The following is a 15,987-nucleotide window of genomic DNA, read 5'->3' on the forward strand; positions in this document are numbered from 1 at the left end:
AGGGTTAAAAATAGACGCGTCGCCTCCGCGGACCGGCCACAGCAGCTCCACCCAAGGAACCGCCGGCCGGAGAGCGACTAGGCTACGGTGACCGCAACCTCCGGACTCGCCCCGCCCTCCCCCAAGCGCGGCCCCGCCCCCAGCTGGAGCCTGCCGGCCGGGGGCGGAGCCTCTGGCCTACGTCACCGCGCTGCGGCGTGCCGACCGGGTTTTCGCTGACGCACAGGCCCCGCCCCCGCCGCCCTTTCCCTCAGATCCCGAGCGCCGGTCAGAGCGAGAGCGTCAGTCGGCCGGATCGTGGAGCCGTGTGCACCCCGTCAGGCGTCCGCTCGCTGCCCGGGAGTCGCGCAGCTTCTCTGGCGGAGGCGGAAGCCCGAAGAGCACCGTCCTCCGGCCCTCTCGGCCTTCAGGCCTCTCCCGCGCGCTCCGTGCGCCTCGTCGCTCGGCCGGGACGCCGCTGTGGAGGCGTGAGGCGCCGGCGGCCGAGCGCCTTGGAGCGGCGGTCGTCCGCGGCCTGCGGTTCTCCTCCTCCTCCTCCTCCTCCCCCGCCGCCCTCCCACCCTACCCGCGGCGGGGCTCTCGGCCGCCTCGGCGCTTCTGCACGAACAAAGGAGGCCCCCGCGGCGCCGGCGTAGCTCCGCCTGCGCTCCGGCTCGCTCCGGCCCGCGGCGGCCGCTAACCCTTCCCGGAGGCCTCGGCCCGGCCCACCGCGCGGCGTCGCGCGCCTGCTCGCTAGTGCATCCGGGCCCCGCAGGGTAAGTGGCGCGGGCCGGGACGGCGCGGGCGCGGGGGCGGGAGCACGCCCGCTCGGCGAGCACAAAGACGGGCCCGGCCGGCCGGCCTGCCGACCCGGACAATGCCCGGCGTGCTGCGGCTCCCGGCGCCGGCCGGCGGACAGACAAAGGCCGTGCCGGCTGCCGCGCCCGGCTCTCCGCACCGCCGCCCGGCGAGTCGTTCCGCCGAGGGGCCGCCGAGTGCATGACTCAGTGCTTTTTGGAGCAGGCCCTGCCGGGCTTCCCGGAGCGCGGCCTGCGCCGCGAGGGGGTTGGGGGCCGCTGGGCCCCGAACTCGGTCGAAGTCGCTGGAAGCCGGCCCCACGGCTCCCTCCCGGAGGCCTTTTTTTTTTTTTTTTCCTCTAGTTTTTCCGATGTGGCTAAGCATTCTCCCTCAAGATCCTTTTCATGGAGGCAGACCGAGCGCCTCTCCCTTTGTCTACGGGAAGGAACATTGGTGAACGTTAACATTTTGCTCGCTCCCCGTGTACTCTATGGAGCTGTATTTTGAGGGAGGTATTAGAAGTTATATGTCGATTGAAGCTACGGATATTACCTGGATATTTAGGAGAAAATAGTATATGGGTCAGAACCTCGTTTCTTAAGCTTGGTATTCAGTAATAACCAAGAGAAATAGCACGATAAAAATGAATTTTCTCATTTTGGTGGTTTCTTTAAAAGTGAGATTTCATAACCTCCATTGATGAAAATATTATTGACTTTTACCTTTCAAGTTTGTTCTTAAAGGGTCCCACCCAAAATGAGGGATTTGTTTTAGTTGTACCTTTTTTTTTTTTTTTTTTTTTGTGCCTAGGACTGGTATTAATCTGGGAAGGGAGCTTTTAAAAAAACTGGCTGAGGTGACTGAGACCTGGAGACTAAGGACTTGCCCAAGGTCAGGCTTAGTGGCACATTAGAGCCTAGAATTCGGGTCTGAGCTCGAGGTTAGTGAGTGGTCTTGCCATTTTTAACCATGTGCCCCTGAAATAGCCATCCCATAGTTTAAAAGAAAGGCTCATTCATTTCATTTTTGGAATTGGGAAATTAGTGTCGTTAGTCTAGCAAGCTCCGTTTTAAGCTATGAGCTGAGAAAAGCCGTGAACTTTACTTTAAAACAAAACAAAACAAAAACCATCGCAGCTATGCCTGGAAGGGCAGGCTTACGGATGGGCTTATGGCTAAGTTTCTAACAACTTTTTTTTCCCCAGAATAGAAGGGAAATCCAGGATATGTAAATTAACAAACATCTTATAGTTTTCATTAAATGTAAGGGGTATTTATGCTAACGTGCATTCTCCACTGTGCCTGCTCACGCTCCTCTTGCCCCCTTTTCAGTAACCACATTTTACTTTGCTATTAATTCCGCTTGGGTATTGTGGATTGAAGGTGAGATTGTTCTTTGATCCTGTATTAGAAAAACCTGGAGGCCTTAATTGCATTTTGTTTTGTTATGTGAGGTATATCAGTGCTGCATCGTTAGTTCTTGGGGTTGTGTAGGAGTTGGCAGGCTCTGAGATATAAATAGAAGCTGATTTCAGAGGCCCCTGTTGACTAGGCTTTATGTGAGAGCCTCCATCCAGCTCAGCTTGTCACATTGCAGCCTTGTGACAGGCTGAAGCGCCCTCCCATGTGATCTAAGCTTTGGAGAAATATTAAAGCAAGATGTGCACATGTGATGGCATTTAAAATCTGACTTAGTAGGGGAGGGGGAGCCTTATAGAAGACTGATGGTTCTTGTTCTTTCTGTGTACTTACACTTAAGAATTTGAGTTGTGTTTTCTAAGTGGGGAATTCATTAGGTGGGATTTTCTCTTTCACGTAAGAAATGTGCTTTCTTAGTAACTAAAAACAGGGTTGATTTGGTCGGTTGGTCCTAAGATTCCTTCAGTATACTTTTAAAGAATGTCAGGTGTCACTGGAAGTTAACCTAGTAAATGAGACTAGCATAGTTCTTAAGTGGGCTGAAAAGGGCCCAACTTTGCATACGATAAAGGTCAGCACACTGTATGGAGAAAATGAAGATACATAATTTGTTATTTTTTGTTCCTGTGTTACATTCAACATTTAAAAACCTCAACTAAAAGTGTTTATTAAACTGCATAAGTAATCTTGACATATTTACGCTACCCTGCTCTGAAATGAGTCAGCTAAATTGCACTCACTATTTAAAGAGACAGTGTCCACTAAATTACTACTTTTGTTCTAACTGTGGCTTTTAATCACTATATACAAGTTTGATTTGTTCAAATAAAGTTTTCTTGTGCTAACAAAAGCAAAGATTGCTGTCATTTAACTGTTTAAGACTGGGTACTTACTCATAGTCAGGATTCTGTCTGATTCATTTTTGTAATTTTGGTAAAGAGTTAATAGGGTGTGTCTTACTGTGTAGTAGCTGAAAAAAATGAGTGACCACAATTTCATTTTAACCAAATGCACTCAAATAGTGCTTTTTACATAATTCTTTCAAAAGTAATTTTTCCTAATGTGTATTCTCTCTTACACAGTGGGAAGTGTAAATTTAACTCATTTTTATGCCAATTTAAACAACTTTTGAAAGGCTCAGGTATGCTTGCTATATGAAGTTCTTTCTGGTAGCCTAACACTAAATATTAATGACTAAAGAGTATGCTTTTATATTGCTTACATCATCAAGTTTGGGGTTGGAAGGATTTTGATTTTTGACAGAAGAAGAAGAAATACTTGTTAAAGTTAATAGAGACTGAGAATTTCTGCCTTGCACGTTGCTAGGCACTGAGACTACAGGTGCCTGTCTGAGTGGACGTGTTACTGATGGGGCCCAAGTATGTCATTAAGACAGGTTCGGTGTGTGGTTTTAAGAAAGTTGTAGAGATAAGTCAACCATTAAAAGTGCTTGATGCTCTCATAAAAGGACCTGGGTTCAATTCCCAGCACCCATATAGTGGCTCACAGCTGTCTGCTAACTCCAGTTGCAGGGAGTTGAGTGAGTAGGCACCAGGGATATTATGTGCGTAGACAGACATTTAAACACATACAATACTCTTTAAAAGCTGTGGGGCTAAATCCAGGATTCAGCCGACTTGAACTAGTAAATATCAAGAGATGGTGGTTATTGTAGGATGATTTTTTTTCCTCCCTGTTTTTGCGTTTATCCTATTGAACTATTTTGAACCATTTGAAATGGTTGACTTGTAGTATAAGAGCAGAAAGTAAAAGTGGGAGTTTTCAAAATTGATTCAAACAATCCTTGATAAATTGGCAAGCTGACATCTTCAGAAACTAAAATCCAATAGTAACAGACGAAATCATACACTTTATTGAATGGTAGAGGGTTTTTTTTTTGGTCCTAGAACAAACAGCTCTTTCACATTTTTTTGTTTTTTAAAGTCAATAAGATAACACTTATTTTTGTCTAATTAGCACAATGTTAGTAACAGATTTTGGTGTTTAGAAATAACAAAGGTATAGTGGTGATTGTATTGTATTCAATTTGGTTTTTGTGACATGCTAATTTCTAAAATTCTGTTTTGTTTATAGCAGAAAAATATGGCTCAGGAAACTAACCAGACCCCAGGGCCCATGCTATGTAGTACAGGATGTGGCTTTTATGGGAATCCTAGGACAAATGGAATGTGTTCTGTTTGCTACAAAGAACATCTTCAGAGACAACAGAATAGTGGCAGAATGAGCCCAATGGGTAAGTTGTTTCCAAGGGAAAAAAAAACCACTTTGAACTGGTGGAGAGAAAACCTAAGAATCAAGAGAATATCGAAAACTTGAGAATGCCTGATGAGAGCTTAATATTAATATTAAGACAACAGCCCAAGTGCTTGCCGTGACTACCTCAGGAACAAATGACTATTCTGCACACATCTTGTAATGTCTTCAGTTTTCCTTTTTGAAGTTTTCATACATGTCTTTGGGTTATGACCTCTTTTTTTTTGTCTGAATATCAAGTGTAGGATTGCAGTGCAGTGAAGGTGCTTAGATCACTAAATTAAATGCAAGTATTGATACTTACTAAGTCTTTATTTTCTAAGTGGGTTTTTGTAGTGCTGATTTGTTTCTGACAGACTGCTTTTTTTTAAATAGGGACAGCTAGTGGTTCCAACAGTCCTACCTCAGATTCTGCATCTGTACAGAGAGCAGATGCTAGTTTAAACAACTGTGAAGGTGCTGCTGGCAGCACATCGGAAAAATCAAGGTAAGAGTGAACATTGCCAAGTCTCTAATAGGGAAGTCAAGATGTCTGTACTATACATATAATAATCAAGGTGGTTGTATCTGGTGGCCTTGGCTTTGCCTACATTGTGCACTGAAGGATTCCATTAATATCTGGCTCTTGGATCATTGAATAAGGGCGTATATCACAACTACTTCATAACCCCCTCAAGGCCACTGTTAAATGTTTTTATTTCTTTGTAATTGAGGACTAGGGATTGTAAAGATAAGACTCTTGACTGTATTACAGTGCCTCACAAGGTGTTTCAACACAACTACTCCTTTTGCCCTTAAATTATAGGCACAGTTAAAACTCTAGATCTTACAATGTGATACTATATAAATGTGCAGCCATGAGTTGATGAGCCATTTATCAAATTACTTTATTTTTACTCATTTATGTTGGGCATCCAATATCTTTTCCAAATTTTTAAATTAATCTGGTGCCATTTGATCATGTTGGAAATAACACATAATTTAAACTTGAATTGACAACTTATCTCAAAAAATAATATACCCTTAACATCTTTAAAAATAATTGTTTGCTTGAACTCGAATAGAAATGTGCCTGTGGCTGCCTTGCCTGTAACTCAACAAATGACAGAAATGAGCATTTCAAGAGAGGACAAAATAACTACCCCGAAAACAGAGGTGTCAGAGCCAGGTATGCTTTTTAAGTTTAATACAAGTTCAGTTCTGAATTTTGAAGTATGAGAAAAAATTGAGTTGGTGATGGGATTCTCTCCTTCATTGAAAAACCAGAGGGAGAGCTATAAATTAGAGGTCAAGCAAATAAGTAGTATCAAAGAAAATAAACTATTAGTGTTTTTATCCTCTTCTGCTCATTCCCTCATTACCCTCACTCCTAAAAGCATTCAAGTAGTCTGGAAACTATTTATGTGGTAAGAACTTAATGACTTTCAGTGGCATGGCCATAGGGAGTTTTATAATAACTATTTAGTCTCAACTCTGTTGGTGCTGTAGGAATCAGTAAAGCAAAAAAAAAAAAAAAAAAAAAAAATACTAATGCTGAGTTGTAAACATGTGGGATCCCTATTACATGTGTTGTAAGACTTTAAACTGTATGGAAGGGCTTTCGTTTTCAATGGGTAGTGGCTTTGGAGCTATTTATAACACAATCAGAAGTTCCATAATATTCCAAGAAAACTGACTTGTGTTAGTGTTATCTATGTGCACGTGATTTTTACTCAAATCTGTTTGGTTTTGTAGATGAGAGACAGTGAAGTGTAAAATGATTATAGGGGGAAAATGGCAGGGGATTGCAATCTGTCTTGAAGACTTGCTAATATGCTGTCTTTGTTTTTTGTTGTTTTCCCCCTGTACTGTATCAGTCCCAGAAAGTCAGATTATTTGATCATGAAATGGCAGGCAAATCTGTATTTGTAGTGAGTCCAGCTTTGAAAATACTGACCAAATATGTTTATGTTTTACACACACAAGCTACTTGGAAGTAGACCTGTAGCAAATAACCACATTTGTTACTTGATAGAAATCTGTGATTCACTGCTATTTGTTTTTTCTTTACTTTTCTATCCTCTTTCCCCTGTATGTCTGAGGAGCTTATTAACATTTTAGGTGTAGACAAAAAACAACAACAACAAAAAAAAATGGCTAACATTCACATTCCCAACTACATATTCTTATACCATAGGAAAAGTTATATTAAGGTTATCATAGAATATTTTCTGTTGGTCTGTTACTAGGCTGTTGATACCACAGTGTATATTTGCTAATGTGAATTGAGATCAGTTTACATTAAAGTAATCTGCTTTTCTTAGAAACTTGATTATACTAAGCATTGGAATTAGTATATTGTATTAGCAAATTTTTTTTGGTATTTTGTTTTGAAGAACTAGTAGGGATTGGGGCTTTAATACAACAATCTGCAATTTTTCATTCGTTGTGACAAATCTTGTTACTAGAAATTAACAAAAAGATTAAGAAAAGGTGGGGCATTTTGATATGTCACTTAGTCAAAAGTAACTGAAAATATAAGAGTTTTGCCATTAAAAAAAAAAACACCTGGTTAGAAGCCAGTTTGGTGTATTCCTGTAATCCCACCACCAATGGATTAGGCAGAACAATGGCCTCAAGTTCACGGACAGCCTGGGCTACGGTGTAAGACCGTGTCAAAACAACAACAAAAAATCCTGGTCTAGTCTAAAATTAATACTTCAGAAACCTGTCCAGTATGCTTGATAATCTGTTTAGATTTTTTAGAAAGCAGCCACTTGTTTTGTTTGAAAAAATTTAACTGTTCATTTACTAGAAGTGTATACTAGTATAGTAATTGGCTGGAAATAGTCAAACTTAAGAAAGGCTGCTTAAACATACATTCCAAATCTTAGCTGCTTCTCTTAAATATTATTCTTTTAAACTTAAACATAATTGTCAGCTAGTGATTTCCAGACAGATTTCTAATCTATAACCTTGTCTTTCAGTTGTCACTCAGCCCAGTCCATCAGTTTCTCAACCCAGTACTTCTCAAAGTGAAGAAAAAGCTCCTGAGTTGCCCAAACCAAAGAAGAACAGATGTTTTATGTGTAGAAAGAAAGTTGGCCTTACAGGTATTAACACATAAAATAATTCACATCTTAAAAGAGTCATTCCAAAAGGAACTATTGGTTTTACACATTTAAAAAAGAAAGAAAGGGGTGGGCTAGTGGGTTGAGAAGTTGGATTTAATTTCCACCCACTTGTAATGTTGGCCTACTCATGTAATCATTATCATTAACCTCAGGCCTTGTGAATTGTTTTTCTTTATCTGATAGCTAAAAGTCTGTCCCTTTTGATTCTTTCATTTGATGCTTACAGAAAAAAAGGTAGCTGAACTAACTGCAGTGAACACCTACTTGGAGCCAGGCATGAAATAGTCTAGGTGTTTTTTACAACAGAATTTTATAGTTGTATGTAGTTTTCATGTAAGATACTCAACTCGGGGGTGGTTTGTTTGGTAAGGCTGTGTTTTGAATTCAAGTCATCTTAAAGATTCTAGAGCTTGCATGAATTCTGCCCTTTATGTCAGGATTGATAGTCTTTCATAATCAAAGCAATGAAAATCCATTCCTTTTCTCTAGTGACTAGAGTGCTTGTTTTCATAATTGCTACAAGTTACCAAGTGATTCCTCTTGTTTGTGCAGGGTTTGACTGCCGATGTGGAAATTTGTTTTGTGGACTTCACCGTTACTCTGACAAGCACAACTGTCCATATGATTACAAAGCAGAAGCTGCAGCAAAAATCAGAAAAGAGAATCCAGTTGTTGTGGCTGAAAAAATCCAGAGAATATAAAATTACTACATGTGAAGAGACTGAAACTTTGTTTTTATTTTAATATATCGTAGGAAAACATTAAAGAGCAGATGCATGGCCATTTTCCTTTGATGTTCTCCAGAGTTTTGCTTTATACTTGTCTGTCTTATAATTGATATTTTAGGATGTTTGGGTGTTTGTTACAGGCAGAATTGGATAGATACAGCCCTACAAATGTATATGCCCTCCCCTCAGTAAAATTGGACAAAATCTGCACAACAAATTGAAATACACAGATAATAGGAACAAAATTTAGTTCCATGTGCCAAATTAAATGAATGAAATCTCTGCATGTTTGCAGCATATCTGCCTTTTGGGAATGTAATCAAGGTATAATCTTTGGCTAGTGTTATGTGCCTGTACTTAAAAAAAAAAAAAAAAAATGGTACACCAGAAAAGGACTGGCAGTCTACTACCATAGTCAAACTTCACCTTAATTTCGACATGACTTTTGGAAGCAGGAAGAAAGCTACAAAACCAGTATTTTGGTGCCATGTATAAGCCTGGTTAAATTGGTCTTCTAAAAGCTGTCAATTAGGACATTCTGCGAAAGGTAACGTCAACAACTGGTTATAAGTAAAACCATCAAGTGAACAACAGGGTGCCTGAGATAATCTTTGAAGCTTTTTGTGCTGGCCTGCACCAGAAGATAAATCTGCATTCTCATTACTAAAATTGTAGCACAGAACTGCACTAGGATTTGTTTACAAGAAGAAATTAAACTCTACGTTTGGTTTTCACATACAGCAGCTCTGTTAAATAACATGCATCTGAATTTTAAGTTGCAAAGGTATCTGAACAGTTAATTTTTCATGTGCATCTTTTGTTGAATGTTTTGGTTCAAGAAAGAATGTTTAAAGCTTTTTAAAGACTTCAGTTCTTAATGTAACTGTACCCTTCTGCATGGAAAATCATAACCAACATGGCTGCAGTAGACTTCTTTAGTGGTATCCAGCACCACTTGCAGAGGGCTGCTTTATCATATTGTATTTGGGTGTAGGACTCTAGTGTTCTTGGGTGTATTGCATGGGCTGCATTATCTACAGCATTGTACAATAACAACTAGAAAAGGCAGTATACTTCACTGATGCTTGTCTGGTAATATCACTTCTGTGTTATAATGGAAGGTTTTTTGTGATGTATGAAACTTGTGTTTTTTATATATAAATGAGTATAGTTAGATTAGTGTTGTGGTAATGCCTGTTTTCATCTGTAAATAGTTAAGTATGTACACAAGGCACTACTTCTGATTTATTGCAGTGTTGAGTCCTAGTTTTTCTTTATTAAACATTCAGTTTTGCTTCAATTTTATGTACTTCAGTTCTGAGTTAGATTTGCAGATGTGTACAGATAGTTCATATTTATGTATTGCACATAATCATGCTATTCAGCATTGATGCTATATTGTATTATGTAAATAATAAAAGCAGTGTACAGAGGGAAACTTCTTGTTCATTGGGTTTCTAAGTATTAGACCCGAAAACAGGGAACTAAGGAAAATTTTCATATACAATTGTCTCTTACAAATTTATTTTTCATGATCATTCTTGAACTCCATCATGTGAGTACCATGAGCTGGTCATGAAACTTCCTCAGGTGTGGCACGTTAGGCAAATTCTGAAGAGCTCAGGTGAAATGGTCCTAAAATTTGAGAACGGAATGAAATTTAACTAATTGCATTTATGTATATATTCTATTTTTTGTTCTGGTGACAAGACTGCTGAATGATAAAGTAGGTATGACTTACCTTTTTTAAACAGAAAATAATTGCTTTATTTCTTGTGGGTTTGGCTCTAATTTAGAGAGGAAAACAAGCACCTTAGACTAAGTCTATGCAGTTGTATGCTTAAATAATGCTCCAGGTCAACTGAAATCAAGAATAAAGCCTTTGCTTTTCAGGGATGACTTTTAGAGTGGAAATAACCTGGTTCACTTCCATCCCTTCTTGACAAATGCCACTGTTAAATCAAGTTGAAATGCTTTGCAGGAGTCTTATGTGTTGAGTGGTATTAGCCCCTCAGTCTGTTGGGTATTGAATCGGTTGAGTTAAAAATATGGCATTTTAAAAGGTAAACTTGTTCATTTTAAAATGACTTTGTCTCCTTACAGATGTCAACAAAAGTCTGATGCTTTACCTTTTTTTCTGGGAACTGAACCAAAGGCTGAAAACATGTTAAAGCGAGTACTTCTGAGTGTTTGAGACCTAAAGGTTAGATGCTCAGATGGTGGACCCTTGTCGTCGTCGTCCCCCCCACCCCAATCAATGTATGGAGTCTTTAGTAGCAAAACATTGCAAAAATCAATGATTCCATTATCACATTTTGGGCTAGGGAGGGATGTTAGGGTCTCAACCCTAGCTCTGGTCTGGGACTCATTGTGCAGCCCAGGTTAATCTGTTACTTGTAATCCTGCTTTGTCCTCCAGGGTGCTGGGGTTAAAGGAATGTGAGCTCTTGGCTACATGCACACATGTCTCCCTATATGTCATATACCCATGTGTCCATATTGTCTATATAATCTATATATGTGTGTTATAGATCCAAATCTTATGCTCCCCCTCCCCCCCCCTCTCTCTATATATAAATTGAGGGGGGCATAAGATTTGGATTTAGATATTTTAACAGCTGGGGAGATTAGTGTGTAAGGCACCTAGGAAGATTCTTCCTGGGTTCTTCCTAGACTCTTGAATTAAGTGTGTCTCATTCTAGACTAAATTAACTATTAGTCCTGTAAATAGACAAATCTTTGCATGTAATCTAGTGGGCCTTATCTAAAGCTAGGGCTTCTAACCCAGTGGATGGTTACAAAGGAAAGGTGGTGGTGGGGGGTGCATCCACACATGTGCACACAAAGGATTTAATATTGGGCTGTCATTGCTGTGTGGCCACTTACGTGCTTCGTTTGTTAGAATGATATCACATGTAATTCAAGAATGTCAATGAAGCACTTAAAACAGTGGGAATTTAAAGTTAAATAGCATACTTGCTATTTAATTTTTCAGGATGACATTTAGAACTTGGATAAAAAAGTGAGTTTGGTTGCGCCAGACTACCTAAGAGAAAGGCTAAGATCTGTAGCTTTTGTTTTTGATTTTGAAATCATCTTGTTGCTTTGTACTCCAGACTAGCCTTGAATTTATAGCAGTCTTGCCAGTCTTGGTATTGCAAGATTGTGCCACCGTGCCTGGCTGGCTGGTTGGTTGATTTTGAGACTGACTGCCAATTGTAAATCACGTGTAGCCTAGGCTGATCTCAAACTCCTGCCTCAGCATCCCAAGTGCTGGATTATACCCTGCCATACCTAACTTAAGATCTCTAACTTTCACAGTTTGAAGTGATTGGAGGCATTCTTCTGAGTTAGGTTCTCTTTGAAGATGTCTACATTAAGAGTTCCTAACTAGCCGGGCACTGGTGGTGCACGCCTGTAATCCCAGCACTCGGGAGGCAGAGGCAGGTGGATCTCTGAGTTTGAGGCCAGCCTGGTCTACAGAGCTAGTTCAGGACAGGCTCCAAAGCTACAGAGAAACCCTGTCTCGAAAAAACAAAAACAACAACAAAAAAAAACCCAAAAAGTGCAAATATCTACTAAGATAGTGGCACAATGCTAAACATGTCAGGCTTTATTTTTATATATGTTCTTATGATTTCAAAATGACTATGGCTATATGAAGCCTCAGTTTGCCCCATACCCACCACTTGAAGTATGCGTGCATTTTAGGTAAATGTCATAACTTGGGTGAGTCTTTACTTTCTGTACATAACCTGTGTGTATATAAATTCATTGGAAACAATTCTTAAAGTGGATATTGTCTGCTGTATTAGAGAGTATTAGTGTCAATAAGATTGTGTTCCTGAGGGCTGGAGAGAAGAGTGCTTGGTGCTCCTCCATAGGTCGAAAGTATAGTTTCCTGCACCTACAACAACTGATTGTAACTCCAACACTTCAGGGAACATTCTAGCTTTTGCAAGCACCACGTGTGCTGCCACCAAGCCTAACGACCTGGGTTGGAACCCCAGGACTCGGAACTACCTGTCCTTTGACCTGCATGCAAGCACCACACACAAAATAATTTTAAAATGATAATTGCACAGTCCAATTTTGTATCCCCCAGAGTACATTTTTGTCCAAGTAAAAATGAGCTTTGTAGCATAAATATAAATATTTTTCACAACAGCTGAGTGCTGCTTTCCTTTTGGTAGGGGCACACACCCCCACACCTGAGACAGGGTTTCTCTGTGTAGTCTTGGTGCCTATCCTGGTTATCTCTGTAGACCAGGCTGTCCTTGAACTCAGAGATCCTTGCCTCTGCCTCCCGAGTGCTGGAATTAAAAGTGTCAGCAGGGATAAATTTCTTCACATGAGAAGTTGTTTTTTGAGGCAGGTTCCTATATAGCCCTGTCTTAGAATTTGCCATATAAACCAGGCTGGTTTTTTAACTTTGAGATTAAAGGTGTGGGCCGTGACCACATGAGATACTTAAAATAGCAAGATGAAGTAAATTATACGTTACTTTTAAGCAAATTGATACTCTTGAATTTTTTTCTTGTTTTTTTTTTTTTTTTCAATTGTCACTACAGAACTTTTAGATTTTAGCTAGGCATATAGCATCTTGTGCCAAAATCCTAGCACTCCAGAGGCTGAGAGGAGGGTTACTGAAAGTTTCAGGCCAGTCTGGGCTGTGTGAGACACGTTAGGGTTTGGGGTCATGTGCATCTGAAATGGTGAAATATACAAAAGCAGTTTGCGGGTTAATTTGATAATTTACTCAAAAGTTAATAGGAAATCTACATTATCAATGTTCAGTCAAGGGCAGGAACTGTTCACAAAAGAAATAGTCCATAAACTCACTATATCTGTGTGTTTCCACGCTAGCTCAAACACCCGTGTCGACATTTCTCAAGCAGCTTGTGTGTATAATCCATGGCAAATTTAAGTTCACTGACCTTTGTCCCATGCTTCTGTTTTCTTGTCCTGCCCCATCACTAAAGATTCAAACATAAAAATTACGTTAACACCTAAGTAGTGCTTGAGGCCTTCTGTTGTGTCCCATCTTTCTATTTTTACACAATCCCTAGCGTTTTGTTTGTTTAATTCTATGTCCACACCTATGAGAAAATTACTTCCTAGAGTGTATTTTCCCAAGGAAGCCCTCCCTTGGACTTAAGGTATGTAGCTAATAAACCTACATGAAGCTTTGAGGTTAATGTAAAGTCATTCTACAGTAAAACCTTGTTAGAAGAATGGTTACTGTGCCAACTTAGTCTAGCCATTTGAGTTTTACATTATGTAGAGAGAAGCTAAGGCATTGTTAAAAGTGCCATTTTCAGCTATACTTAGATTATTCGATTGACAAAAAATTAGATGGTGTTGAATATCTGGGGTCACATAACCAATTTTATTACTGCCTAGATTATATCAATGAGAAAAATAACAGATGAAACCTATTTGAAGCAAGTTCAATCTCAATGTGTCACATTGGGCATAGCTTTTAAGCGCTGGGGTGATAAATATGTTTGAGGCTTTAAAAGAAAGGTTTTTGTGAATTAAAGAGTAGCTAATGGTTGTTATTTCTTGATAAATTGAGACATGTAACTAGCAGGAAGCCCACATACAACTCTTGTGTAAAACAGAATAGCTATGTAATTCAATACTGAGGATTATGCCAGTATAAAATACTAGATGAAAAAACGTGAGATGATGGTTATTATATTTCTAGAATGCTAGAACCAGGGTATGAAATGGAAAGATTAACAGTAAGGTTACTTTTATTCAGTTCTTTCATTGGGCTCTATCTTCCACTCATTTTGTTGAGTTTTCTTAAAAGTGGTTTTCTGTGGTATTAAGAATAGTAAGAATCAATTTTTTTTTTTTTCCATTTTAAGGCCCAGTTGTTTTTTGTATGTGGTTCTTCTGCACAATTCACTCCATTTTATTTAACTCCTACAAGGAACATCACAATGCAGTGAATCAAGGTCTGATTTAGGCATACCACAAATGCAATGTGTTTAAACAAAAGCTGGAAATGGTGTGAATTTGCTTACCTAGAAAACAGGTCCTGTTCAGGCTAGAGCACCTAGTGCTGCATCAGTTTAATTTATGCTTTTAAAGGCCTTCTTGGAAGGGATGGTAATACACAGCCATTCCTGTTTGGCCTGAAGATAAACTAGCCTTGAGCTACAGTTACTAAGAACATCAGGAGGAGGGTGATTAGGCAGAATTCCCAGTATCCAGCAGGAAACAAATGTTCTGGTGTCTAAGTGCTGAGGTAACCTAAACTATTTTTCTGGCCAAACAGGAGTTTTTCTGGCCATCTTCTGGATTTGGGAGGCTATTTTTGAAAGATCTCTATTAAAGTATATCAGAAGGGATATTCTATAAGACTGATAACCAAAAAAAATTTTTTAATTTACTTACTCAAAATACTACTAAGAGTGTACAAGTTGTATTTTTAAAATCCTTTTACAGGTGCTGCAATAGAAATGTAAGTATTGTGTAACTTTAAATTTCCTGACAACTACTTCTGAAGAAGTAAAATGGGTGAAATTAATTTTTGTGTATTTTGCTTAAGCTAGTATATCCAGAGAAGTGTCAGTATCCCAGCACTTAGGAGACAAAGGCAGGCAGATCCCTGTCAGTTTGAGGCCAGCTTGGTCTACATAAGTGAGTTCTGGGCAGGCAGGGCTACACAGTAAAAGTGAGTTCTGGACCAGGCAGGGCTACACAGTGAGATTCTGTCTGAGAATAGCCTGTGACTCTGGAAAAGTTACTTTTGCACCTGAGTGCCTTCATCGATATAGATGAATTGATGTGGGTAATAGGTTAAATAGCATTAGACATTAAATGTAGTTACAAGTCTTGTGAACCATTTCATATGGGAGGCAAACTTGGGTCATCTAGAAGAACAGAAAATGCTCTTAACTATTGAGCCATCTCTCTCTACACACACACACACACACACACACACACACACACACACATTGGGTCATCTAGAAGAACAGAAAATGCTCTTAACTATTGAGCCATCTCTACACACACACACACACACACACACACACACACACACACACACACACACACATTGGGTCATCTAGAAGAACAGAAAATGCTCTTAACTATTGAGCCATCTCTACACACACACACACACACACACACACACACACACACACACACACACACACACCTTTAAAAAGCCAAGCAAACATAAAACCAGGGTCTTACCAGGTAGCCCAGACTAGCTTCAAGCTCAATGTCCTCCAACTTTAACCTTTCCAGTGCTGGAATTACAGGCATGCACCACCATACCTGGCTTTACATCACTTAACACAGCTGAGAACCTCTGTAAAAGGCCTATTCCCAGGTGTCTAAGAGGCCTGGTTCTGATAGGTGGAGTATAAGAATCAGTCTTGAGGTGAACGGAAAATCAATGTGGTGGAATGGAAATGGAATCCCAGCACTAAGCTTTCTTCACTGCCTTCTGTTTTTAAGCTCGAGTCTATAAGTCACAGAAATTACATTCTATATTTGGTATCTGTTTCTTGCTTGTGGAAATTGCATTCTATATTTGGTAAATTTCTTGCTCAAAACAGATCTATGTCTCAAAAGATTGTAAATCTAAATGGCCTTTGGGGGAAGAACCTTGAGTACTTTAAAAGGGAATTTTATGTCACATAAGCCAAGGATACCA

General features: G+C 39.9%; 1 protein-coding gene across 1 annotated transcript; it reads left to right on the top strand.

Moving 5' to 3' along the window:
- Positions 1 to 235: 235 nt before the first annotated feature.
- On the top strand, positions 236 to 9,743 carry Zfand5 (zinc finger AN1-type containing 5). Its single transcript, XM_036207453.1, has 6 exons — positions 236 to 755; positions 4,290 to 4,449; positions 4,845 to 4,956; positions 5,534 to 5,637; positions 7,436 to 7,561; positions 8,135 to 9,743. The coding sequence occupies exons 2-6, from the start codon at positions 4,299 to 4,301 to the stop codon at positions 8,281 to 8,283; spliced, it is 642 nt and encodes a 213-aa protein (XP_036063346.1). The 5' UTR covers positions 236 to 755; positions 4,290 to 4,298; the 3' UTR covers positions 8,284 to 9,743.
- The last annotated feature ends 6,244 nt before the right edge of the window (positions 9,744 to 15,987 follow it).

Source organism: Onychomys torridus, chromosome 1 (genome assembly GCF_903995425.1).
Source record: "Onychomys torridus chromosome 1, mOncTor1.1, whole genome shotgun sequence".
NCBI classification, from domain to species: Eukaryota; Metazoa; Chordata; class Mammalia; order Rodentia; family Cricetidae; genus Onychomys; species Onychomys torridus.

Bases quoted from the DNA above. Each gene is read 5' to 3' on its own strand.
- Zfand5 (XM_036207453.1), top strand. From the start codon at position 4,299: ATGGCTCAGGAAACTAACCAGACCCCAGGGCCCATGCTATGTAGTACA. The intron at 4,450-4,844 runs GTAAGTTGTTTC...TTTTTTAAATAG, and splicing joins TGGCAGAATGAGCCCAATGG to GGACAGCTAGTGGTTCCAAC. The intron at 7,562-8,134 runs GTATTAACACAT...TTGTTTGTGCAG, and splicing joins AAAGAAAGTTGGCCTTACAG to GGTTTGACTGCCGATGTGGA.